At 50.0% G+C, this 27768-nt stretch overlaps 1 protein-coding gene across 16 annotated transcripts in view; it reads left to right on the top strand.

Annotated features, from left to right (window-relative positions):
- The window catches only part of Mcf2l (MCF.2 cell line derived transforming sequence like), a 169879-nt gene that overhangs the window by 97453 nt on the left and 44658 nt on the right, over positions 1-27768 (top strand). For all 16 annotated transcript variants that reach the window (XM_045145132.1, XM_045145134.1, XM_045145133.1 and 13 more), the window contains 3 exons: positions 6892-6975; positions 14462-14576; positions 26115-26205. In XM_045145132.1, coding sequence (XP_045001067.1) covers positions 6892-6975; positions 14462-14576; positions 26115-26205 — 290 coding nt within the window. The remainder of the gene's footprint in view (positions 1-6891; positions 6976-14461; positions 14577-26114; positions 26206-27768) is intronic.

Below are 27768 nucleotides of genomic sequence, written 5' to 3'. Positions count from 1 at the left end.
ACATTGAAGAGGGGTGGGCTGAAGCTGAGTGGCTACTAGCTTTCATGTAGTGGTCAGGACACCAGCCATGTCTTTCAGCTTGGTCCATGTGTAGGAGCCTGTGCCAGGGATGAGCCCAATGGCACCCGTGAGAGCCAAGAGAGTGCTGTAAGTTTTCCGGGTTCAGTGCTCCTTTAAGGAGTGGTTTCTAGCTCAGAAACCGCCATGCATGGTGACACCCACACTCCTGGGCATTGTGGCTTGAGCCAAGGTATTGTTTACCTCTGTGAGAGTACAGCCTTGGGCAAGTGAGAGTTTAACCCCTGACTTCTGACCAGGTGGTCACGGCCAGTAGTAGGATGGACAATGCAGAAATTTCCCCAGTTTGTTCATACTAAGCTTGTTGGTTTCCTCTGTGAATAGACTTTCTTTAAGTTGTTTCTCACATCCTAAAGACTATAGGCAGGTGCTGTGGACTTCTGGGGAAGGCAGAGCTAGAGACCACACCCTAAGCTCAAGGCTTGGATTCATGTTGATATGGAGTTTGTGGGGAGTCCAGGAAAATCCTTGAATCCCAAGCCCTTAGTTCTTATCTACTTATAACCAAAGAATTGGTTAAATTAAAACTGAGAAGGATACTTTTTAAATTATTATATATATTTAAGGAAGCACAAAATCAAGAGAAGGAAAATAGATACACCCACGTGGTCTAAGAGAGAGAAAGAAATGTAAAATGAGAGTTAGAGAGGGAGGAAAAGAAATTAAAAGAGCTCCTACCATGCGGAGGACAGGAGGGAATAAAGAGCCCATGTGGAAGTAAGGAGGGCTCTCCCAGCTGGGCCTAGATGAAGAAATCAGAACCTCGGAGTTCAGGAGCCAGCCAAGAGACCTTGCCCTCCCTGGTAAGCATATTTATAATCTTATGGTGGTGGGCCCTTCCTAATTAGATGAGCCAAAGAGATAGAGACAGTTGATTGGTTTGGACTAGAGGCTGGCTCAGGAAGAGGCCAGGCAATATGTCAAATTCTGGGGACTAAACTTGACCAACCATAATGTCAGGATTAGATTTAAATTCTGGGAAAGGGGACCTCCCTCCCAGGAGGGGCTCAGGTTGTTTGTGGAAAAACAGGTCTAGGGAAGAGGTAAGAAGTCAGATCAGGGCTTAGCGATTAAGGTGCTTACCTATGAAGATTAAGCACCCAGGTTCATTTCCCCATACCCACGTAAGCCAGATGCACAAGGTGGCACATGCCATATAAACTAACATGGAGTTAGTGTACAGTGGCTAGAGGTCCTGGCATGCCCATTTTCCCCCTCTTGTAAATTAAATAAAATACTGGGAAAAAAAAAGTCAGGTCATCCTTTGATCTCTAGCAAAGTGGAGACTGCAAGGACAGACTCAAAGACATTCCTGCTTCTTACTTTCAGGGGCCTCATCACTCTAAACTACCTAGCAAAGCTACCTCACTTCCTCTCAGTGTCCTCCTCTGCACCTACCTGCAAGTTCTTTGCCCAAAGCCAAACGAATGCGTTGACAGCACCTGGTTCTGACCAGCCTAACTGTGGACTGTGCCATTTCTGCCAGTGGCAGTCTGAGCAGGAGCTCCTGCCCTGAAGGTGCCATCTTTTCTACGGGCCTTTATTTAAAATTTTCAAGAACTAGAGGCTGCAGAGATTGGCTCGGAGGTGAATGATGCTTTCTTATAGAATTTTCAAGGACTTAGTCCTGAGGTAAAAGGAGCTGGTGGTTGGGTGAATTCAGTTGCTGTGTGCATCATCTGAAGTACTTGTAAGCTCCCAGTGGCAAATGACTTGCTAGATACACTTGGGATTCACAGTGTGAGAATGCTGCCAACCTGGTCAGTACGAATCTCAGATATCCTGAGCACCTGGAGAAGCAGACAGAGCCCTTAGTGTGTATGGCAGTCAGCCTGTGCATGTCTTTCCAGTCACAGCAAATGACTGTGTCACTGGACATGGACACTGTGGCTTTCTGTCCAAACATGCCACCCTAGACAGTGCAGCCGGTTGGAAACCTGTCATGTCAAGCATCACCTAGCTGAATTTAAACTTTTTAAAAATATATATACTTTACTTATTTATTTGAGAGAGAAAAAGGTAGAGAGAGAGAGAGAGAGAGAGAGAGAGAGAGAGAGAGAGAGAGAGAGGGAGAGGGAGAGGGAGGGAGGAACACGGGCACGCCAGGGCCTTCAGCTACTGCAAATGAACTCCAGATGCATGCACCCCCTTATGCATCTAGCTCATGTGGGCCCTGGAGAATCGAACTGGGGTCCTTTGACTTTGTAGGCAAATGCCTTAATTACTAAGCCATTGCTCCAGCCCCTGAATTTAAACTATATTTCGTCTTACTTCCTGCCCATTCCCTGCCCTGTTCTGTGGACATGTCATCTGTGCTTGGAGACTCTCTCTGGGGCGGGGGGCAGTGAAGCTGGTCTCTTGCCCAGATGACTACTGACATAATCCCATTTGACCCTCAACTCCAGGCTTTGAAAAGATGCAATTATATTTGATGGGCAGTAAGCAAAAGTCCTTAGATAGTCTACTATAAATAAAAGGAGACAATTAGCAAATAACTGTGTGCCCCAAGGCCCACTCTCTGCTGCTTGCGCAGGAAACCCTTTATTCTGCCACGTCCTATGACGGAGGCCAGGCTCTGCCCCAGGTCACCAGGAAGCCTCTTCACCCGAGTCTACAGTGCCACCTGCTTCCCGAAGCTGCCTCCTCTGCTCTGGGTGCCTGTGGTGCAACTGTTCCTTGTCACTGTCATTTTCTTTCAGCCCAGGCAGCAGAGCTAGGTGTCAGAATATACACCAGGTGCACGGAGGCACACGAGATGCTGTGCAGGTGTCTTGTCGCTGGGTCCCCACGATGCTGCATCCAGGTGCACCAAGACACATACGATGCCACACAGGTGTCTTGCTGCCTGGTCCCCACAATGAAGCTGTGCCTGAGTTGATTCTAAGGGCCTTTGCTTCAGCCATCTCTTGGAGTGAACTCTTTTCTGGAGAGAGCCCAGTGAGCAATTGCTCTCCACAGACTGGGCCCCCCCAATGGACTAAAGTCCAGTTCTACCAGTTTACCTTTATGAACTAATGAGTTTATTGAGCTTCTTTACAAAGTATAAGTGAGGAGATATGGCCGGGCATGGTGGCACATGCCTTTAATCCCAGTACTTGGGAAGCAGAGGTAGGAGGATCACTGTGAGTTTGAGGCCACCCTGAGATGACATAGTAAATTCCAGGTCAGTCTGGGCTAGAGTGAGACCTACCTTGAAAACAAAAAAATAAGTGAGGAGTCATTTACAGGAGTATAGCCATAGTATTCAAAGATGTCATCCCAGCATAGATGACAACCCTAGCTGCCTAGGGGGAGCCCCTTGTTCCTTATCTCCCCTCCCCATATGTTTTATCTCCCTCTGAGACCATGAGAACCCGTGTGTCATTACATATGGCCAGCACAAGGGGCACCTGAGATCTCAAGGGTTCTAATGACCCTTCCTGCCCCATCTCCTCCCCCATCATCTTATGGGGAAACATCAGCCTCATGGGTCTCTTATGCAAGATCACAGCTGCTTCAGATAAAGATGGCAATAATTGTTTTTCAAAGGACTTCATCACACACACCATCCAATGGTAGAAGGAAAACCCTAAAGACCAAAATGTGGTCCTGCCTCCACAGACTCATATCCAAATGGGCAAGGATATGCTCCAACTGCTTTGTATGAATAAAACTTAGCGATTTGGCTTCCCTTTGTCTTCAACTTGGATTGATCTGGCCCAGAAGCAGAAGCAGAGACAAAAGTGGTCACTTATCCCTCCCCATATGCTGGGTGATGGTCACTGTTCCCCCAGAAAGGCCACACCAGGGCAGCCAGTCAATTGACATGGTCACCCTTGCTGGCTGCCCTGACTCCCACATGTTGACTCACAGGGGCCCAGCGGGAAGTGGCTGGTGAAATGCAGGAGGGTCCTGAGCTCAGGCTGTCTACCACCCCTGTGCCCTGGAGCCCTTCCTAACTCTCCCCTGTTGAATCAGAAAGGGTCACGGCTGGGGTCCCTTGATGGTGGGTTATTGTCTGCCCTGGCTTGTGCTCACACAGAGGAACTCTGTAAGGGCTCGCCAGCCCTGACCTCTGACCACGTGGGGAGGGCGACCTGCTTCCTGCTGGGACATCCGGCCTCTGGAGGCCCAGGCCACCGTGCCTCCCGTCTGCCTCAGCAGTGTCATCGCCGACGTGGTTCTCACGTCCGTCTCCGTGACAGACTGAATGGGGACATTGAAGAAGCTCTTGTCTCAAGCGCATAGTTGTCCAGTATGCTTCACAGGCACAAATGTCGGGAAGGATGAAATATTATGACCCAAGGAGGAAATGCCACCGGCCTTTCGGTGCTGCAGAGCCTGTGGGAGTGTCAACCAGATACTGTCCTCGGCCACCTGCAGCACCCCAAGGGACTGGCCAGTGGTGTGCGAGATACACGCAGTTATTAGATTAATTATTGGTGTGAACTTGGGGAAAGGTGGAACCCCCGCATGGTCCCTACAGAGTGGGTGCGTGTGGCACCTTGTGGGGCAAAGGCTGGGTCCCTTCCCAGGTGGGAGAGCAAGGCTCCTGAAGGGAATCAACTCACTGGAACAGAGGTCGAGCCACACAGGATGGGGGCTCCTCAGATGGCAGCTGTGCCAAAGCCCAGGCTGCATGCACCTGGTCTGTCTGAGAAACTCAAGACTGCACTAAGGCTACGTCATTGAGGGAGGTGGGCAAGGAGTGACCCTGGATGGAACCCAGCCATATGTTTGCTTGTCCCACCCCATGCATCTCCCACACAAAGTGAGGCATGTATAGGCCTTTCTAAGTATGTCAGTCTTGGTAGGTGACTCTTTCTAGCCCTGTGTTTCCTACAAATGCAAGTCATTGCCGAGATGTCTGAATCATGGGATCTGTGTATGAGACCAGCCTGGATTCTGCAGTGTGATGAGCAAAACTGTTGCTCATTTCCATCTCCTCTCACACCACCACAGTGCTCCCTGTGGCTCTGGTAGGCATGACCCTGGGCTTTGGAGCCTTTGTGATACAGGGTTGTCAGAGTTGGAGGCAGACCCATCCCTGGTGTACTGGGCTTGAGACCTGCATGTTCAGTGTTGCAGTGTTGCCCATGGTGCTTGCAGGACCATAGGACAGGATTGAAGGCCACTGAGGTACAGATTGTACCTGTGCCCTCTGTGAGAGCTTTCAGGTTTTTAAATATTTTTATTTAAGTGACAGAGAAAGGGAGAGATCAAGAGACAGAATAGGCGCACCAGGGCCTCCCACCACTGCAAACAAACGCCAGATGTGTGCGCCCCCTTGTGCACCAGGGGAATCAAACCTAGGTCCTTTGGCTTTCCATGCAAATGCCTTAACTGCTAAGCCATCCCTCCAGCCCAGCTTTCAGGCTTTTAACATTTTATGTCTCTAAGAGGACTAGGGAGATGGCTCAGTCAGAAAGTGCTTACCACATAAGCATGAGGACCCTAAGTTCAGATCCCCAGCACCCACATGAATATTGGGTGTGGTGATACACATCTGTAATTCCAGCACTCAGGAGGTGGAGACAGGAGGACACTTGCTGGCTAACTTGTCTAGCCAAATCAGTGAGCTTCAGTTTCAGTGAAAGAACCTATCTCAGAAATATAAGGTAGGGTTGGAGGGATGGCATAATGGTTAAGACGTTTGCCTGCAAAGCCAAAGGACCCTGGTATGATTCCCCAGGACTCACGTTATCCATATACACAAGGGGGTGCACATGTCTGGAGTTCATTTACAGTGGCTGAAGGCCCTGGCACACCCATTCTCTCTCACCTCTTTCTCTGTCAAATAAATTAATTAATTAATTAAATATAAGGTAGAGAGTGATTGAGGGTGATAGCCAGTGTTGACCTCTGCCCTCTGCACTCACACACACACAAATAGGAACACACGTGAGTGCGTGCACACATACAACTCTATGATCTACTTTCTTAGACCGCTGTGGCCTGGGTCTTCAGGTGCAAATGTAATTTGTCAGCCACCCGTGAATCACTGTGCGTCTTGAGACCCTGTAGATGCCAAAGGTCAGGACCATCAGCAGTGCTGTGTAGTGGGGACAGCAGCAGAGTCTAGTTAAGAACTAAATCAGGAATGCACAAGGCCCTGGTTCTCCCACCAGAACCCCGAACTCTAGTCACCCCCTCCCAACTCCTGTTGGGCCTTCATCCTTGATACCGGCTTTGTGCTTTCGGTGAACAGATGGGCAGAGCCTACCTGCCCTGCTGTGGCGAGGGGTTGGGACTGCTGCTACTGTTGGTCTCACCTGCATCAGGGTGGGCACGGGGCCCACACCACCTGAGTGTGGTGGAGTCTGTGGGCCCACAGTGGTGACAAAAAGCCATCTATAGTCAATTAGTGAGAGCCCCAAGGTGCCTGAGCCTCTGCCAAAGCAATGGGAGGAGGAGGCACCTCTGTTTACCCTGTGAGTCAGGGCCTGCCTCCTCCCTTGGCCTCTGCCTGTGTCTGCCCCTCAACCCCCTCCCCGTGTGTGTGTGTGTGTGTGTGTGTGTGTGTGTGTGCGCACACACACGTGCAATGTCTCCTTCCTTCAGTGCTTCCCTCCCTCCCTTCCTCCCTGTCTTTCTCTTTCTCTGCTGGCTCTGTGCCTCTTACACACATTTAAAAATTGATAGTGAATCACGCAGCACCCAGCATTCTTCTCTGCGAAACAAAGGCTTGCGTATTGGAAACTGAGATGCCTTTTTCCAGGCACGTGACCACAGCTCCCTAGGTGTCTGTGGCTCTGGGGGCTGGAGGCTAGTCCCAGGGCCCTGTGGGTGTGGCCAGGTTTCCTTTCACTGACAGTGTGTCTGCTCTCTCCGCAGATGAAATCATGCACCAGGACCTTGTACCGCTTTGCGCCGCTGACATCCAGGAGCAGCTGAAAAAGCGCTTTGCTTACCTGTCTGGTGAGTTCCAGAAGGCGGGGAAGTGGGGGCGAGCTGGGGCCTGACTCCACCTAGGCTGGGTGTGAGGCTGTCACACTAGGGCTACAGCCAGCTTTGGATCAATTGTAGTGAGCGGCTTTACAACTCTGTGAAGTGGGTAAGGCAGTGTGTGCCAGTGGCTATAAGGTCGAAGTAGCAGGGGCAAGGCTGAGTTCTTGTCCATTTTCTTTCTTTATTTAATTTTTTTTTAATTTTATTTATTTCTTTATTTGCGAGTGACAGACACAGAGAGAAAGACAGATAGAGGGAGGGAGAGAGAATGGGCGTGCCAGGGCTTCCAGCCTCTGCAAACGAACCCCAGATACGTGTGCCCCCTTGTGCATCTGGCTAACGTGGGACCTGGGGAAGTGAGCCTCGAACCAGGGTTCTTAGGCTTCACAGGCAGGCGCTTAACTGCTAAGCCATCTCTCCAGCCCTCTTTATTTAATTTTTTATTTTTATTTATTTATTTATTTGATGGAGAGAGAGAACAGGCACACCAGGGCCTCCAGCCACCGCAAATGAACTCCCAAGTGCATGCGCCCCCTTGTGCATCTGGCTAACATGGGTCCTGGGAAATCGAATCTGGGTCCTTTGGCTTTGCAGCAAATGCCTTAACTGCTAAGCCATCCCTCCAGCCCCCCATTTCTTTGTTGCTGTTGTTATTGTTGTTGTTTTATTTGGTTGGTTGGTTGGTTTTTCAAGGTAGGGTCTCACTCTAGCCCATGCTGACCTGGAATTCACTATGTAGTATCAAGGTGGCCTCGAACTCATGGCAATCCTCCTACCTCTGTCCATTTTCCTTTTATATATTTTTATTTATTTATTTTCAAGGAGGGAGAGAGAGAACAGGCATGCCAGGGCCTCTAGCCACTGCAAAAGAATTCCAGATGCATGCACTATTTTGTGCATCTGGCTTTACATCGATACTAGGGAATCAAACCCGGGTCCTTAGGCTTTGTAGGCAAGCTCCTTAACCACTGAGCCATCTCTCCAGCCCTCTTGGCCATTTTCATTGCCACATTGCAATGTCACAGACTGGGTGAGTAACCAAAAAAAAAAAAGAGGATTATTTGGCTCTCCATTCTGAAAGGCCAAGGCCAAAGGCTGCAAAGGTACAAGCCATCACGCAAGAGCACGTGTGCACACATACATGTCATCTCTGTGTGTCTGTGTCTTCGGGGCTTTCCTTAGAAAGCCACTAGAACTCAATTACAGAACACCTGCCCAGTGACTAATCCCCATCCCCTCCCAAAGGCCCACACTGCTACACAACTGAACTAAGTTTGTGCCTATCAGAACCTCCCAGAGAAGATCAACCTGTGGCACACGAAGCCTCTGGAGACACTCAGCCAGATCCCAGCCATGGCTGTCAGGGTACCAATGCAGGTGTTCCTGGCCCTTCCTGAGACAGATCGATGGATATCAGCATCTTTGGGAGGAAGAAACATCTTCAGAGGCATCCAGCCAACACTAAGGACACTCTAGTCTGTGGTAGGATTGCCTGCTCCCTCACCCTGCTTTGCTGACTGTGTGGAGATGGGAGGCCAAGGAGACTTCGTGCAGCCCATGCCAGCCCACAGACTACCTCTCCACTAGCTCCACAGACTCTATGGTCTTTGCCCCAGAAGAGAACCATTGATGTTCTCCCTTGGTCCCTCATTTCCCCAGTGTTCACGGCCTTACCGCCTCAGGTTTAAGGGCTGAATTGTAGCTGACCTGAAGTTTTCTCTCTCTATGAAGGCTGCCCAGCATTTTGGGAGGAGTTCTGGGCCTGCAGTGTCCCGGACTTCCCGGCTGCAGGTGCCTGAGGCTCCACTTGCCTGGCCAAGGCCACAGCAGGCTTCTGAAACCCTCAGGGCTTCACCTGCATTTGACACGCCAGTCCACGTGAGCCAGTCCCTCCTCTTGAGGTAGGGAGGTCACCTTGGAGAGAAACAGAAGTGGACAGTCACTCAGGAGCTTTGCACACCCACAGAATATCCAAGCACGGTGATTAGACACAACTTCTGGAAGATTAAGGAGTGGAGCTACACTTAGGAAATAATTTATTTGTCTGGGGTGGGTGGGTATGGGTGTGTATGAGTGCACCAGGGTGTCTACCCACTGAAAAATGAATGTCAGGTGTTCGTGTTAGTTTTTTTAACTATCAGCACTCTATTCTTTTTTATTTTTTTAAATTTTATTTGAGAACAACAGAGAAAGAGAGAGAGAGAATGGGTGCACCAGGGCCTCCAGCCACTGCAAACAAACTCCAGATGTATGTGCCACCTGTGTATCTGGCTTACATGGGTACTGGGGAATCAAGCCACGAACCGGGGTCTTTAGGCTTACAGGCAAGCTCTTAACCACTAAGCTGTCACTCCAGCCCTTGTGTCACCTTTTTGAGTATGGCTTTACGTGGGTGGCTGGACAAAGCAAGCACTTTCAACCACTGAGCCATTTCCCAGTCCCAAGAAGCCACACTTTTACCTGCTTCTTTTTGTGGACCGTGCCTCAGGAATCTGGTCACCTGAGGTCTGAGATAGGTGCTTTAGGCTAAGTGTTCATGCCCCCTCACATCCACATGTAGAAGCCTATTCGTCAGTAGTGTGGTGTCCAGAGGCAGGGCTGTGAGGAGGTCGAAGAGTGTGTCTCATAGCATCCCATGATACAGTGCAACAAGTAGGCACCATCTGTAAACCAGGAAGCCCTCATCAGACCCTGAGGCTGTCGGCACCCTGACCTAAGACTGCTAGTTCACTCAGGTGGTGGGGATCGTTCAGTGAGAAGTAAACGTCTATTGCTTGTGAGCTACTGGTCTGTGGGGTGTTGCTGTAGCACACCAAGAAGAAGGCTCAAAGGCTTGCAAAACCAGAAGTCACCGTGCATGCTCTTTGCACTGACAAAGGCCTTCTGTAAGCCTGACAGTCTCCAATTCCTTAGGAATACCCAGTGTCAGAGGAACGCCTTCTGCTATCTCTGTACTGACGTGAGGTTTTGTGTCTTTTGTAAAGTTCTTTAGCCATTGGCTTGGGATGTAGATGCCAGAGTAACTTCTCATGATAACATTTCACCCTAAGCAGCGGGTCTGCTTTAACGTCGCAGGACGTGGGGATGCTGCACATCCTCCCGTTCCTGGCCCTGAGGTCAACCGGGACAGCGGCTGCTCTGGGTCGCCAGCCAGAGTCCTGGCTGCCCCTGGAGCGCAGTGTCGGGAGTGGTAGCTGCACCTCAAGTGCCTGCTTGGAGCCATCTGTCTATCTGTCCTATAACGTGGGGTCTCTGAGAGCATTGGGGCTGCCCAGGGTCATGGTGAGGAACTGAGAATGCTTGCTTGGCTAGGTGGCTTGTCCATTGTGGGGGAAGAGTGACGATTCACCTGCACTTTAGAATTCCTAGAAGAAACAGAGGCCAGAGAACCCACCGTTCAGTCTGTCACAGGCTTTTCTGCATCCAGAGGCCTCCAGCCAACACAGAACCTTCTGTTCTATCCCTACGAGTTTCCACTGAGTCCAGTTTCCAGGATGTGAAGGGCAGATATGGGCCATGGCCATTCCCTGTGCCCGAGGTGCCCCCTCACCTTGCTTCACAGGATATTTCTGTCCATAACGATGACTGGAAAGTTGCCACAACTCCCTGCCAGTCATAGGTGCCACGGGAAGCTGAGATAAGGTGACTCTACAGCCAGCCATGGTGACATCTGACGGAGGCCTGCTGTGGGACAGCTTCAACAATGGTTGCCGTGTTTGATGTGGACTCTGCAGCAGGGCTTGCCTTTCTCTGAGAGGAAGTGAGAAATCAACGTGATGAACATGGCTGAGAAAGCAATGGGCCGCTCCAGGCTGAGTTGTGGGGAGCACTGACCCGTCCAGGAAGTTGAGGGGCTTTAGGACCATCCATTTGAGAGTGACTGTGGTGACACAGAAGGACTCTGCCTGGCTGTGGGCTTTGCTGGTTTAAATTTCAGAGGCCTGAGCCTCATTCGAGTTTATGATTTCCTCAGGAAATACTCAAAACACAGAGTCCTCTCGTTAAAGAATTGGGTCTAAGGAGGGCACATAGCTGGCTTGTGGGGTAGCTTTCTGACATGTGATGACCCTGCAGTGACGAGAGGACAGAGTTTGGGGGATAGAAGTGAGTACGCTGCGCCCAGGGCATGGGGATGGCCAGGCCTGATAGAGATCCTGCCACCAAACAAGGCATAAGGTGGAAAGGTTGTCAGCGACACCACCTGTGTGACACCTGCTGCGTGTGCTCTGGAGCATTGCACTGACGTAGGTACACAGCGCCTCTCTGAGGTCGTAGCCATGGTGGCATATCCTTAGCTATCTGCCATGTGATAGGCTACTCCAAAACTTAGCTGGAAGTAGTCCCAGCTCATGAGGCAGGAAAGCTCAATGGAGTTCACTCAGGTGGTGGGGATTGTTCGTTGGGCCGTGTCTACTGGGAGCCAGGCAGCAACACTCTGGGCCTCACACTTGCATCTCTGTGTCCTCCACACAGTCTAGCCTCCTTCCCTGAGGGTCCTGGGCCTCCACTTGCTGAGACTGGCTGGGTTAGTGAATGGCTCCTGGGAGTCCTGAGCAGGGAAATCCAAGGTGCCTAAGGCTCACACAGCCTCACTCCTGCTATGTCCTGAGGTCCACACAGGTGGAAGAGACAGACTCAAGCTGGGGTGGGGAGGACTCATCCCATCATTGGCTATGATTGGGACTAAATTATTTCCAGCCCTGTGTGACAGCATACTTATAGCCCTGGCTGGATGACCACAAGCTGTGGTTGCTAAGGAGCCCTCAGAACTGAGGAGTCAAAAATGTGGGCGATGTCCGGGTGTGGTGGCACATGTCTTTAATCCCAGCACTCAGGAGGCAGAGGTAGGATTGCTGAGAGTTCGAGGCCACCCTGGACTACATAGTGAATTCCAAGTCAGCCTGAGCTAGAGTGAGACCCTACCTCGAAAATAAATGTGTGTGTGTGTGTGATGTCTCCTTCCCTCAATGCTTCTCTCCCTTCCTTCCTCCCTGTCTTTCTCTTTCTCTGCTGGCTCTGTGCCTCTTACACACATTTAAAAATTGGTAGTGAATCACACAGCACCCAGTATTCTTCTCTGAGAAACAAAGGCTTGTGTATTGGAAACTGAGATTCTATCTCACTCCTGTCAGATTGGCTACTGTCATGAAAACAAATGATCATAAATGCTGGCGGGGATGTGGAAAAAGAGGAACCCTTCTACATTGTTGGTGGGAATGCAATCTGGTCCAGCCATTTTGGAAATCAGTGTGGAAGTTCCTAAGACGGCTAAAAACTGATCTACCATATGACCCAGCTATAGCCCTCCTAGGCATATGTCCTAAGGACTCATCCCATTTCTTTAGAAGTACATGGTCAACTATGTTTATTGCTGCTCAATTCATAATAGCTGGGAAATGGAACCAGCCTAGATGTCCCTCAACTGATGAGTGGATAATGAAGATGTGGCACATTTATACATGGAGTTCTGCCCAGCAGTAAAGAAAAATGAAGTTATGAAATTTGCAGGAAAATGGATGGATCTGGAAAGTATTATACTAAGTGAGGTAACCCAGGCCCAGAAAGCCAAGCGCCACATGTTCTCCCTCATATGTGGATCCTAGCTACAGAGGATTGCTCTTCTGTGTGAGAAGGAGAAAACTCAGTAGGCAGAGGCCAATAAGTTAAAAAGGAGATATAAAGGGAAGAGAAAGGAAGGGAGGAGGGTACTTAATAGGTTGGTATTGTCTATAAAGCGACTATTGGGTGCTCAGCACTAAATGAGATCCCTATCATCACTTCCAAGGCTCGAGGAGCACTGCAGAAGAGACAATGGACAGAATGTAAGAGCCAGAGGATGGGGATGTCTTCTGGACACGAGGGGCCATTACATTGATGAACTCACAGTGGGTATCATACATACACAATATGGGGCCCACCATGGATGTCATCATGGATGATGGAGGAGGGCAAAACAGTAATATCAAAATAGAAGAGGGGGCTGGAGAGATTGTGTAGCAGTTAAGGCACTTGCTTGCAAAGCCTAAGGACCCAGGTTCAAATACCCAGGACCCACATAAGCCAGATGCACAAGGTGGCGCATATGTCAAGTTCGTTTGCAGTGGCTGGGATGCAAATTCTCCCTCTCACACTCTCAAATAAGTAAATAAAATATTTTTAAAAAATAGAAGAAGGAGGGCTGGAGAGATGGCTTAACAGTTAAGGCGTTTGCCTGCAAAGCTAAAGGATCTCGGTTTGATTCCCCAGGACCCACGTAAGCCAGATGCACAAGGTGGTGCATGCATCCGGAGTTCTTTTGCGGTGGCTAAAGGCCTAGGTGCACCCATTTTCTCTCTCTCTCTCTCTCCCTCTCTCTCTGTCTGCCTCTCCCTCCCTCTCTCTCAATAAATAAATTTTTTTAAAAATGGAACGACTAGTTGGAAAGAGGAAGGAGTTCAGTGGAAGGAGGATGGCAGGGACAAAAGAAAGTAATGGGAGATTATGATCAAAAAAGATTATGATCATTACGTACATGTATGAAAACTGTCAATAATTTTTTTTTTAACTCAGAACCGGGTGTGGTGGCACACACCTTTAATCCCAGCACTTGGGAGGCAGAGGTAGGAGGATCACTGTGAGTTCAATACCACCCTGAGACGACATAGTGAATTCCAGGTCAGCCTGGAGTAGAGTGACACCCTGCCTCAAAAAACAAAAACAAACAAACAAAACATTAAAAAAAACCTCAGCTGCCCAACTGGGCATGGTGGCACACACCCATAATCCCAGCAATTAGAGGAATAAAGCAGGAGTATCCTGTGTTTAAGGCCAGTCAGGGCAGCATACCAAGATCCTCTCAAAAATAAACAGTTACCCACTATTTCCCTCCCCAAGGGCAGTTACCTCAATATCTCTGCCTGCTTCCTTCCAACCCTTTTCTAGGCAGGCTTTACGTAAATGAGTCAGCTGAACCAACAAGGTTCCGCCCTGCTTCCTCTCTAACTGTTTCCCATGGTTGGTATGGACGTAACCATCACTTTGAAGGCTGCGTTTTCTATGCATGTGTGTGTCTTAAAGCATTGTTAGTCATCGTGTTTGTAGAAAACAAAAATACCAAACAATAAGGAATCCTGCTTATCTTTAATGGAAACACCCAAAAAGCATTAAAAATCACTGTAGGCTGGAGAGATGGCTCAGTGTTTGAAGGTGCTTGCTTGCAAAGCCTGATGGCCCGGGTTTGAATCCCCGCCCCCATGTAAAGCCATGTGCACAAGGTGGCATGTGCATCTGGAGTTCATTTACAGTGGCAGGAAGCCCTGGTACACCCATAGGCCACTCACTCTCTTTTTATCTGTGTCTCAAATAAATAAATGAATGAAAATATTAAAAAGGAAAGAAAAGCCACTGATGCTCTGTTACTGCAGAACAGCTGCAAAATCAGAAGCCCTACTAAGAACTTGCCTTGGTCTCTCCCTAGGTGGGCGAGGGCAGGACGGGAGCCCGGTCATCACCTTTCCTGACTACCCTTCCTTCAGTGAGATCCCGGACAAGGAGTTCCAGAATGTCATGACCTATCTCACCAGCATCCCCAGGTATGGGCCAGGCTGCTGAAGCTGAGAGCTGAGGCTTGCTTGTGACATTAACCCTTTGATTGCGCCCCCACCATCTTGGGAACAAGTAGGACTTCAGCAGGGAAGGGAATCATGGCTCAGAGTTGTTAGAGATCTTGCCGAAATCTGGTCTGGGGCCAGAGACCAGCAGTTTCAACTTCTAGGCAATTTTGTCATGCCCTGAATCTTTTATCTCAGCCCTGGGAGACTGAGACAGGAGGATCACAAAGCCAGCATGGACTATATAGAGAGACTCTGTCTAAAGTAAACAAAGTAAAAATCATTTTTCTCCTCATAAATGTCATTAGCCATCATCTGTTCTATGAAAAGCGTCATGGTGGTTAGGGTCTTTCTCTATACCACTGGGGGAGGCCCCATCCCTTGTCTGTGAAGGGTGACCCTGTGGCTAAAGACCAGTGCATCCCAGCACCCATGTACCTCGTGGCTGTGGTCAGCGGCCCTGAGGGCAAGGCCCACACAAAGGAACTGGCCCCAAAGTTACCTACTGGAAGCTACAGAAGCAGCGAAGGAGGGATGTGGTAGTGTTCTGTCTAATGGGCGGGGCTGCCTCCTCTTTTCAGAAAGGAGATGGCCTGGCCTCCCCTCGGTGGCTCACCAATGGGAGGATTCTGCCCCTGGACTGAAGGCGACTGGCATCTATCTGCACGTTGCCAATAGTACAGAACATGAGCTCTGTGTTCATGTCCCACACAGTAGCCACTGTCTCCATTCTGGGTGTGACTCTCAGGTGATGATAAGGATGCCCGTGATGTGACAGTTATTTCTCATTTATGAAGAAGGGCACATGCGAATGTCAAGGGCACATGCAGCAATAAGCATCGTGTCAGTCTTGCTGCCGCTAATCCATTCTGTCCTGTTGGAAGTTTTAGAGACAGGTCACAGGGTGCAGGTAATCCACAGCCCCATGAACCTGTGTGACCAGAAGACAGAGTCAGATGGCAGGTCCATTGCCTGACAGCTGCTAGGCAGAAACCTCCAGAAAAGTAACGCCCAGCCATGGCAGCCAGTTGGAACTTTGAGGAGGTAGGAGGTAGATCCTTCTAGCAGGAGCCTGTTGAAGGAAGAGTAGCAAGGCTAGGGAACTTCCCAGTGGAGGCAGGAAGAAGGTGGGCATTTTCATGAACACAGCCAAGGTTCTGGTGTTGTGCCTCACCCTCACTGGGCTTTGGTTCTGACCTCAGGCTCTCTTCCCTCTGGATGATGGTACCCACATGGCCAACTCTACATCCCAGGATTGGGGCAGACTTGACTGTATGCTCAGTGTTTCTGTACTTTCCTTCCTGAAACTCATGGTCACATAGCCATAGGGAGGCATCTTTGCACTCTAGATGGTCGACCATTGTACCCCATCTGTGACAGTGGCCAAGAGCCGAGCATGGCTGCACATACCTTTAATCTCAACACTCAGGAGGTAAAGGTAGGAATATTGCTGTGAGTTCAAGGCTACCCTGACACACATAATGAATTCCAGCTCAGCCTGGGTTAGAGCAATACCCTACCTGGGGAAACCAAAAAAGAAAAGAAAAAAAAAGTGGCCAGCTAGGAGTTGGGGACCATTGGATCAGGCTGGATATGGCTTAGGGCAATTGAGATGGCTCCAGGGCTCCAGCCTGATGGAGTAGGCTGGGCTGAGACCCAGGGGGACAACTGACGCTCCAGCCATCTCATCCTCACCTCTCTCAGGTCCTCTGGCCCTTACTAGTCATCTCAGATCCAAACTCTACTGGGGGCCAGTGCAGAGACCCTCAGTCTTCTCTGGTGGGATCGCCATCCAAGCCTGTGTTGGCTTCCTGGGAGGCACAAAAACTACAAGGTGGCAACTAGGTGCCACTGGGCTTCCTAAATCTAAGGGGGCCAGCATGAACATTGCAAGCCAAGAAAGAAGAGCTGATCCACTTCAAGAGCTCATACATCCAGTGGTTAGCTCGGGTATCAATCTGTTACTATGTGGCTGTGCTCTGTGAATGTGCAGTGCAAGTGTGCATGACATCTAAGTTGGGATTCTGGACATGCTCTGAAGAAGCCAGCGGGGTTTCCTATGTGATGGAGGCCTTAGCATGGACTGAGGAACTTGGCCACTTGAAAAAGGAAAGAAGCTGGAAGAGTCACAGTCCATCTGAGACCCATTGGACACTCTAAGGAAGGGGGCAGGCCCAGGTTGACTCATGTGTTTGGAGCCCAGAGCAAAGGCCACATGGGTGGGGGGACAAGGGGGTAGTGGGCAAGATTGAGGGTAGAAAGAGCAGGGGGAAGAGTTAGGTTGGAGCCCCCGTGTGCCTTCAGAAAAAGCAAGGGGGGAGAATCTATGGTTCCAGGGCACTTGGGACGGAGCCCGGGAGAACTGGTAAGTTCAAGTTGGGCACGAGAGGTAGAAGGGCCATCTGAGTTGATGGGGTTGGTAGGTCCCCAGGTCTGTCTTGGGCTATCCCTGTGTTACCAGTAGTCACATCCCTTTCATCTGCCCCACGCTGATCATCAGGAGCCCTGCCTGCCCTCCTGTGACTACTTGAGGGCTACCCTCTTGCTCAGCCCAGGTGACGTAGGATGGAAAAGTGGACCTGAGAGGGAGCCTTGGGAAGTGTGGACCTGACTGAAGGCTGCTGAGGACAGTACGGGTGGGAATAAGGACAAAAATGCTGATTGGAGTGAATTAGACCAGATACAGGAAGAGCAGGTGGAAAATTCCTAGAGATACCTCCATGGCGAACACAGAGATAGTTTGGCTGGCAGGTGAGGGAGCAGGTAGAGTCTCCTCCAAGAGAGAGTCATAGCCTGAATGTGCAGTGAAGGTGGTCGATGAGACTGGAGAGCTGGTTTGTCCACCCGGACATGGCACACTCTTCCTCACAACTGAGCTGGGCTAACAGATTATGGTGGTCACAGAGGAATGTGGGTTACTCCACCCTGGCCACCTGTACCTGCACCTCCACAGGCTCTTCTCATGTGATCATGGAGCTGGCCTCACCTCACATTGGCCAACAATCACCTGATCACTTCTCAGGTATAAATGGGGCAGCTGAGGCTTTGCATAGACACGCCCATGCTCACACACACACGCACACACATACATGTATGAATTCACATATGTTCATACACGTTTGTGCTCACATTTGTGCCCACCTGCATGCCACATGCACATATACTCACACACATGTTCACAGTGCATACCCATACACATTCATACATGTTCACTCCATGTTTATATACATGTGCTCCTACATACACACTCACATGCCTATGTTCACACATATGCATTCACACGCTCACACAACTGCGGGAGGGTAAAGCAATTCAGGTTGAGCTACAAGTTTTAAGAATCCTGAAGGGAGGGCTGGAGAGATGGCTCAGCAGTTAAGGTGCTTGCCTGAAAACCTAACAACCTGAGTTTAGTTCCCCAGTACCCACATAAACCAGATGTGCAAAAGAGTGCATATATCTGGAGTTTGTAGTGGCTGCAGGCCCTGGCACACCCATTCTCCCTCTCTCTCTCCTTCCCTTTCTCTTTCTCTCTCTCCTTGCAAATAAATAAATAATTTAAAAAATAATCTTTGAGTCGGGAGTGGTGGTAAACACCTTTAATCCCAGCACTCAGGAGGCAGAGGTAGGAGGATCACTGTGAGTTCTAGGCCAGCCTGAGACTCTATAGTGAATTCCCGGTCAGCCTGGGATAGGGCAAAACCCTACTTCAAAAAATAAAACATAATAATAATAATAAATAATCCTGAAGGGAGTCAGGCATGGTGGTTCACACTTGAAATCCCAGCTCTCAGGAGGCTGAGGCAGAAGGATCACGAGTCTGAGACTTGCCTGGACTATAGAGACCCTGTTTCAAAAGGGAGAAAGAGAGGGAGAATGAGGAAAGAAAACGGAAGGAAAAGGCCTGGGCTTGTTGCCCCTGTGAACCATGTTGATCAGAGAAACAAGCCAGCCCCACCGGCCACATGTGGACTCTACCCACTGTAGATGCCCTCAGCTCCACGGGATTTTACAGCCGTGTTTTATGTCCCCATCAGCAGACCATTCTGCTGCTTGCTGCATTGCCAGGCAAGTATAGGTTGTTACGTCGCTGAGACATATATGTCCTGTCAGTGTAAATTCCAAGTGAATCACAGAGAAGACATTTACCTCTAAGCAGGTCATGAATAAATCACCTGGAGGCACCTTCCAGCAGTGGGCTAGGAGCAGCCAGATGGTATTGAGGGCTGCTTCCAGGCCTCAATTTATGAAGCTCTTTGAGTTCACAGAAGCTGACAGGGACCCATCTCCCAACTGGTTCGCAGTGATGTGATCACACTTGGCCCCTCTAAGAGGTGCGTGCACGCAGTCATGCACATGCAGATGCACACACTCTATCTATGTAGAGAAAAATTCAGGAAGATGTGTGCACACAGACATGCCTACATACATAGGTACATGCAGACATGCTGCACACAGACACACACATATGTAGGCATGCAGGCACACACAAATACAGACACACATTGACACACACACACATGCTCATGGATGTGTACATACAGGCAGGCACACACATGGTTACAGACATGATGCACAGCTGGTGTGCACCATTTGAAAGAAATAGGATGTATAAGATGGAAGCATAGCTATGATTCTCAGGCTCCCACTCAAATGCTGGGGAGCCCTCCTAAGGTTTTTTCTAGGACTCACCCTTCCCATTCCATTCCACCACCCTCCACCCACCCAAACCTTCCTGCCCCCGGCCTGCAGGCCAAGCTTCAAGCATCCAGAGCTCTAGCTATGAGACAGCTTTCCTTTCTTTCTGCCACAGATTTGGACAGAAGTTTCAGTGGACGCATGAGTGTAAGGCTAGAGAGTGTGAGAGTCTGCAAAACCATCACACCGTCCCCACTACATGTAGAAATTCCACTTCTCCTTCCTCACATGGGATCACAGATAAGGTTTGGTTGTCCCTCACATGCAGTGGGATGCACTGCCTCAGCTTGCTTTTTGTCCATCGCTGCTTTGAAGCATCCTTAAGTCAGCTGGCACCTTGTTCTTTCTGATGTAAGTGGGCTGAGCTCACGTGCTTGCCAAAAGGGATCTCATTGGCCCATGCTTTTGGTCAGACCCTGTTGCAGGGAAGAGCTATTTCATGTTCTGTCCCCATTTATAATGGCTTCTACGTATCCTAACTCTAATCCTGGCATTGTTGATGGCTATGCTCCTCTGGCAATTGCGGGGGATTTCTGCGGGTCCAGGAGGAGCTCAGACCCCATGGCCATCCAGCTTTGCACCAGAAGTTGGGAAGAGCTGTGGGACTCACATCCCCCACCCTACTGATGTCTTTCAGATTTTTAGTTCTTAGCCTATGTCAGCTTTTTGTTCCTAGGGTTCAGCTCCAAGTGCCTCTGAAAGATCCCAAAGACCTACGGTGCCTGCTCCACGGGACCCCACAGTAGTTACCAAGGTCTTGGCCCTTCCTAGATTGTGCTCTCTTGCCCCCCAAGAGACCGCCCACCTCTGCGAGCCACCTCCTTGTTCCTTGTCACAGTTCCATTTCTCTGTAACTGTCATCCAACACAAGAGCTGCTGACCCACAGATGGAGTCCACGGAACTCCCCACACCCACGGTGGGGACAGAGGCTGACCATGTACCTGGGGCTGCAAAGTTGCAAAGCACATTGATCATCCTTGGACTGTTGATATCTGTTTCTTTGTGGGAGATGACCCTGCGCCCAGGCAGGAGCTGCTCAGGCCGTGGGGAGTTGGCACTGTCAGAGAGAATGCTGAGAGGCATTCTCTGAGGAGAGATGGGTCCTGGGAAGGAGAGGGGAGGCCAGAGGTCACCATAGCCCAGGCCCCTGGGGGCTAGGTGGACCTCTCCAGGCCTGCTCTCTGATTCCTCCTCCCTTCTAATGTTCAAAGAAAGATCAATAGTCCAGCTGTTGCAGTGGGCATGTGAATGTAGTGGGGTCTCTTTTCTGAGAAATTCTGTGCCTGTCCTCTTTCCTAATGATGAATTGTCACTTTGCATATGCCATGTCTGGCCCTCTGCCTTCTACCAGTCCACAGCAGACTCCTGGGACTCCATCCAACCTCCACCCCAGTGCTTAAGCCTGCTAGAGTGCTGGGGCCCAGGCTAAGGTGGCAGTACAGAGAAGCTGAAAGCTGGGAATACCTTGCTTAGAACGAGCAGCCAGAGGGGAGGAGGGCTTCTGGGCTTCTCAACTTGTACTTCCTCTTTCTTAGTGGACTGGTTTTTTGGTTTTTGTTTTTTTGGTTTCTATTGCATTAATTTCTGCCCTAATCTTTATGATTACTTCCCATCTACTGACTTTTGGTTTACCTTGTTCTTCTTTTTCCAAGGTCTTAAGGTGAAGCAATAATTTGTTTACTTGCAACCTTTCTAATTTCTCAATATAGGCACTTAAAGCTATAAATTTCCCTCTTAGGATGCCTTCATTGTGTCCCAAAAGTTTTGGTGTGTTGTGTTCTCATTATCATTTGATTCTATGAGTTTTTTGATTTCCTTGATTTCATCATTGACCCCAGTCATCATTTAGTAGTGTGTTGTTTAGTTTCCATGATTGTGTGTATGCTCTATAGCTTTTCTTGCTGTTGGTTTATAGTTTAATCCCATTGTGATCAGATAGAGTGCAAGGAATTATTTCAGTTTCCCTGTGTTTATTAAGATTTGCTTTGAGAACTGGACCTCTGCATACCGGAAGTGAGGCTTTCATCCTGACCCCGGGTTTCCTAGGCCCTGTGATGACAATCCTGTGCTTAAAACTCCCAAACTCACACAAGCCACCCAGTAAGACAGCCCTGTTATCCTGGAACTCCCACCTTCACCCCCCACAGCCCTGGCTGGATCTCCACACACTCTTTCATGTGCTTAGGATTCCCTGGGTGACCAGCAGCAGCTGCAGTTTCTGAGGCCTGGGTGCCAGAGAGGAAGTGAGAGGGTGGGAGCGGCCCTGCGCTGTTCTGCATCTGCACCCTGCTTAGACGCCCTCCTTGCCTGTGTGGCTTCATACTGGCCACATGAGGGCACCGTCAGCCAGACAGTCTTGAAAGCCGGAGCTCGGACATGGCCTCACATTAGGGTTCTGTTCTGTTCATTCTTCCCATTAGTTTGTAAATCTTTTCTTTTCCAGGTAGGGTCTCACTCTAGCCCAGGCTGATCTGGAATTCATGATGTAGTCTCAGGGTGGCCTTGAACTTAAGGCGATCCTCCTACCTCTGCCTCCTGAGTGCTGGGATTAAAGGCGTGCGCCACCACTCCTGGCTAGTTTATAAATCTTGCACATTGTTTTCTAGGGTCTGCTCTTATACTGATGCCACTAAGATATGGTGAGCACCCAGGTACCTTGAGACATGGTGTGTGTTTATAAGATCCCTTAGAAACCTTCCATGGTGAACAAGTCCTCAGACCTTCACGCCTCCACATGTCTGCCCACTCTCTAGTCCCCACACCCACCCCTGACCTCACCCACTGGCTTCTTTCTCCTAAGAGTTCCCACATGGGAACACCTCACACTTGGGGACCAGTACCCAGCCGGCTCTGGCTTTAGGATATGGGCCCTGTGCTCCAGTTTCAGCCCCAGGCGCAGAGCTCACTCTTGCTGTTTGGCCTTGGAATGCTACCAGCCTACTCCCAGCTCCCGTTGTGTTTTCCTGGAGAGGCGTGAACAAACCTCTGCTCACTGACAACAGACCAAAGAACACTCCCATCCAAGACCAGCTTGGTTAACCAGTGAGTTTATTGGGCTTACGTACGTGTGGGTGACCCCAAAACAACCGTGCCTTGGAAAGATCCTACCCTTGCGTAGGTGAAGAGCCTCTGTCTGCATAGATAAGGTCTTCCTTCAGTCAACCTTCTACTTCCTGTATAGTTTATACCTCCCAAGACCACATGCAACCAGGGGAGGGACAGGCGGAAAGGAGTGGCTAGACTCTCAGGTGAGAGTACAGTGACTTCCCTAGTTCCTCGTTCTAAGAGGGAACGGTAACAGGCTGGCCTTGTGAGGGTCTTTTACAGATCATCATAATTCTGCCTTTCTGTTTTTGTTGTTTTTTTATTTTTATTTTTGAAGTAGCGTTTCACTCTAGCTCAGGCTGATCTGGAATTCACTATGCAGTGTCAGGCTAGCCTTGAACTCACGGAGATTCTCCTATCTCTTCCTCTCAAGTACTGGGATTAAAGGCGTGCACCACTATGCCCAGAAAATTCTGTGGTTTATTTTTTTTTTTCAAGATGGTGACAACTATATCCTGTGGAGAACCACATCATGAATCTATTTGTAGGGTGATGGGGCTTTCTTCTTTGATGTCACAGGGCTCTGAGGTGTCTGACCCTCACTACTTCCTATCCTGTCTTGAGATGAAGTTATACATCATGTTGCCCCTACTGGGTCCAGCAACGAGGTGCATATGGGCTGGGCCTTGGGAAAACATGAAGCTAGGAGTCCACATCTACTGCAGGGCAGTGCCTGGCCCTGTATCTGTTATTTTCTACTCACTGCTCCCAACCTGTGCAGTTGGGGTCAGGCCCCAAGCCTGCAAAACTAGAGCAGCGATAGCCTTTGAGAAGGCTCCAGAAAATCTCAAAGTCACAAAACATCTTTTTTGGGGGGGTATATCTGGCCAAAAGAGACCATAGGCCTGCACAGCCCCTCCAAGGCATTGTCTCAGAGCTGGGCCCCCAGTGGAGGTTCACAAGCAGGGCCTGAACATTGAAGAACATGATGAGGCGCCTGCTTGTGCCTCCTCCAGTTCTCGGCCTTTAGAAAAACCAACCACAGTGGTCTCTGGGCCCTGGGTGGCTCCCTGCTGAATCCCCCAGGAGCCCTTGCAGCCTGACTAACTGGGGTGTGGGAGAAGAAATGCCGTGATGATAGGGCTGTCTGCAGCTGAGCCTTCTCTCCCAGCAGACCAACATCCCCAGGCATGGTAGGAAGGAGGTACTGGTGGCAGGATGAGCCCTGGCACACATGGCCAGGGACTGGGTCTTAGTATGCTTGGGGGTTGGAAGCTGCCAAGGACAATAGGGAGGAAGGGGCTGCTTTAGTCCAAGCTTTCCTCCTGCTTGGGTGGCCGTAGATGACAGCGCCATTGAATTAGTGACCTCGCATGGCAGGTTTATCTCTCTCTCTCTCTAGGCTCTTCAGGGCCTGACAAGAAGTCCCAACCTCATGGGTTGCCAAGTGGCCTTAGAGAAGAATTGTAAATGTGTTAATGCCATGCCTGGCTTACAGTCACACTGAAAGACAAAATTTCTCTCTCTGCACAAGGCCCTGGCCCAGGCTAGCAGGGATCCTGATGGAGCTTTGTGCCCTCAGGGTTCCCGAGGGCCTCACTGGCTGAGTAGCTGGGCAGTGGAATTGGTGGAGAGCTGCCTTCCTACCCGGGGTCATCAGGCCGCAAGCCAGCCCAGCGCGTAGACTGTGCAAATACATGGCCTATGCTACAGTGTATCCTCCTAGGATACACTGTATCTAACTGTGTTAGATATCTGTTCTCTGATTCCTCCTCCCTTCTAATGTTCAAAGAAAGATCAATAGTCCAGCTGTTGCAGTGGGTGTGTGAGTGTAGTGGGGTCTCTTTTCTGAGAAATTCTGTGCTTTTACCCCCCTAAATTTTAGTCATTGCTTTTTTATGCAAAACACATGCCTTCTTGTGATACCAGTGTTCAGAGATATCTTGTGATATCGCTGTACCTGGGCATATGGGCAGGTAGGCGTCGTCCCCGCTGAGCCGGGTGTTGACTTGCAGTCCTGCAGTGAGAGATGCACCAAGTTCCTTCCATAGGCTGGATGGGGTGAGGGCCCAGGGCTGTGTGGCCCAACTTTGTGCCACCAAAGGGAATTTCCTGGATTCAGAAGCTCATCGGGTGCATCACATGCCGGGCCTCTTGTGAAGTTCTGGAGAGATTTCACAGGGACTGTGGAGAGAATGCAGAAAGGCTGTGTTCCCTCTATAATCAAAGCTGTTTCCAAAAAAGGAGAGAAACTGAATCAGGCTTTGCTGCTCTGAAAAAAAATGATGACTGCAGCCATATATTTGTATTTATGGCATTCTCGTTGGATTTGCAGTTGACTCTCACCAGCCCCAAACAGGCAGATGCTATAATTATTCTCATGCTTGCAGAAAAAGAAAGAGGTGGTCATGGTGAGTCAACCATAAGGTTCCACCTTCCAGAGGCCCAGTGTCATCACAGGAAGTCCTCGGGCTAGGTTGTAGACTGTGTTGTAGAGGAGGGCAGGAGAGTTGGATTCACTCAACAGGAAAACAGGAGCTATCCATGTTAGGGAAGCTGGGTGTAGGGTTGCACAGGAGGGCTGAACCCCTATTGGTCCTCAGGGTACAAGGTTCCTGCAGCTCCCAGGGCCAGAGCCAGCATCATACATGTCCCAGTGGGACCAGCCAGGTAGGCGAAGATCAACCCATCAGCAACAGAAGGCTGTTTTGAGAGAAATCTCATTTATATGAGCACTTACCCAAAATTGTTTGTGGTCATTGAACCAAGTTACTGCTCCCATGTGGAATCCTGATTCTCTAGGGAGGAGTGGACAGTCAACAGCACACTGACACGTGTTTTCCACACCACTGTCATATTGCTAAACCGGGGAGTCAGAAGGGTCTCTTAATGGAGTCTCAGCATGCAGAGCACTGCAGACTGCATAATTGATAATGCTGTATACAACCCTGACTTCCACCTAAAGCCCAGAAACAGCTCACATACATACGTTTACAGATTTGGAAATCAGGATTCGAGCCAGTGCCTGCACTAGCCTGTCTCCTTCCTTTCTGCTGGGGATTGGCTGGCAGTGGCAGCTGCTGGCATCGCACAATTGGCTTGGATGTAAAATTACCCAACAGAAGCAGACCTCCTACTTCCACCCTGTGACTCAGGCTTCTGCTGGCAGGCTGAGCCGAGAGGCAGAGGACATGCCGCACACGGGAGCAATGCTGCCCTGCCTTTATCACAGATGTTGCAGCAACTGCCTAGGACGAGAACTCACATCCCACGCCCCCTGCACACTGTGGAGCCTTCAGAAGCCTTGGGGATTTTCTCTCAAAGTAGTAGCGTTGCCATCAGGAGCCCTTTTTTAATGCGGAAGAAGAAGGGGTCTCAGATGCTAGGACTAACGTGATGTGTGGGTCTAACACTTGCTGTGGAAGGTCCAGTCAGCTGTCTGCCCAGGAAAGGAAATGGCTTAGCTCTTGCTGTGCTCCAGGACAGATGTTCTGCTGGTCTGTGAATTGATGTGGCTGATCTTAGGCTGGGAATAAGCACCACATGGAAAATAATCTGTCCTCCTCTGTATAGGAGTAAGTCCTGGGAATTGCAAAAGGGGGCTGCACAGGTCCCCAGAAGACCTATCCTCTACCAAGATCCCTCCCTGGAATGCACTTTGGCTTGCTGCACAGAGGGCATTGGATGGTAGAGTCATCGATGTGAGGTGTGCTTGAGGTGCGTGGAAGCCAGGCTTCCTGCCTGCACATGCTGACTCTGAAGTGTTTTCCTCGTTTCAGCTTGCAAGATGCTGGCATCGGATTCATCCTAGTCATTGACCGAAGGCAGGACAAATGGACCTCAGTGAAGGCGTCAGTATTGAGAATCGCTGTAAGTGCCACGCAGGCTCTGTGTATTCCTGGTGGGTGGCAACAAGCCTCTCTTTTCCCCTGGCTTTGGGGAGGGGGTCCGGTAAGAGTGTTAAGGTGGCCAGTGGAGCAGTGGAGGGCCCTGTTGGAACTGGGCTGAGCTGTGCAAGGCCCACAGGGGTCCCAGGTTGTGGGGCATATGTGTTGTCCCAGGCAGTTACTGTTAGGAGCTGCTGTGATTCCCATTGTCCAGCATGGAGTATGGAATTCCGATCAGGCAAGTTGTAGAGCATGCTGTGGCCTGTGGGCTAGGAGTTGGAGCTTAAACTGAGCAGTTTTTTTCCTAAGTGGCTCTCCTTTCCATCTAGGGATATTTATTCCTTAGCTTTAATCCCAAGATACCTCGTGCCCCTAGAAAGCCCTCCCAGCATGCAGGAACCTTCCAGAGACTGTCTACAGCTGTGGGGTTGTCAGACAGGGTCTACAGGTTGCCTCCATGGTAGAAAAGTTGTGGCGCTTGCTGGTTTTTTAGCCTGCAAGCATCATTTTAGAGGAACAAGACCTAACCAACAGAAATTTTATTTTTAGCAACTATTTCCTCCAACACCCACAGACTTGATATGAGGTGCCTATTCTAAGCTGATTTCACCCACACTCGCTCTCCCCACCTCTCAGCCACAGCTCTGCAAAGGACCCAAAGTTTGGTTGTTTGCCAGCAGCGTGCCCAAAGCACCAGAGTCCTGGGCTGTGATTTCTCAGGTGCTCCCAAGGCCTCCAGGCAATCAAATCCATGGAGTCAAGCCTTTCTAGCCCCCTGCCCGGGTCAGACAGGCACAGCCCACCTAGGGTTTCCTTAAGGAGCTGCTGTGCTGTGGTTTAGGAACCCATTCCTGCACTGCAGGCTGCCTTATCTCATCTTAAAGGAAAATCAAAGCTCAAAGGCTGTTGGGACTCGGACAGCCCGCGGTCCCAGTGCAGGCCAGCCCTGCTGTGAGCACCATGCTTCACACCTCTGCAAAGGTGTGTGGGATCAAGTCCCTTGACATTACCTGACAGATGGACAAATGCTCTCCCCTTGCCATCATTGATCTGAAATGAATCAGAACACCTTGGGGCGGAGGGGAGGTCTCACATAGTTATTCTCCTGGCTTTACTGTCCCCAGAGGTCTGGAAAGTTGCTTCTGGTCGCACATCAACAGTTTACAGACATGTGTCCACACCTGCATTTCAAATCAGATGAGTTTGCACAGGATTCTATAGCAGACTGCTCTAGATCCTCTCATTGGGAGCTTGGGCCAGCCATGTGCCCTGGAAGGTACATCTAGTCAGTCGAGTAATCCAAGGTAGGCACTGTGAGGCTCCCATTCACACTGGCCTGACCACAGCATAGCCCATGTAGGTGACAGCAGCCTCCCCCAGCAGCCACCTAGTCCTTCACCAAACCCACTTCACATCTGTTGAAGCCTAGGCCACCTGCAAATGAACTCCAGATGCATGCTCCACCTGGTGCATCTGGCTTTATGTGGGCACTGGGGAATCAAACTTGGGGCCTTTGACTTTACCAGCAAATACTGTAACTGTTAGG

Source organism: Jaculus jaculus, chromosome 3 (assembly GCF_020740685.1).
Source record: "Jaculus jaculus isolate mJacJac1 chromosome 3, mJacJac1.mat.Y.cur, whole genome shotgun sequence".
Lineage (NCBI taxonomy): Eukaryota > Metazoa > Chordata > Mammalia > Rodentia > Dipodidae > Jaculus > Jaculus jaculus.
The sequence above is the reverse complement of the archived record's forward strand: the minus strand, read 5'-3'. Positions and strand labels throughout refer to the sequence as shown.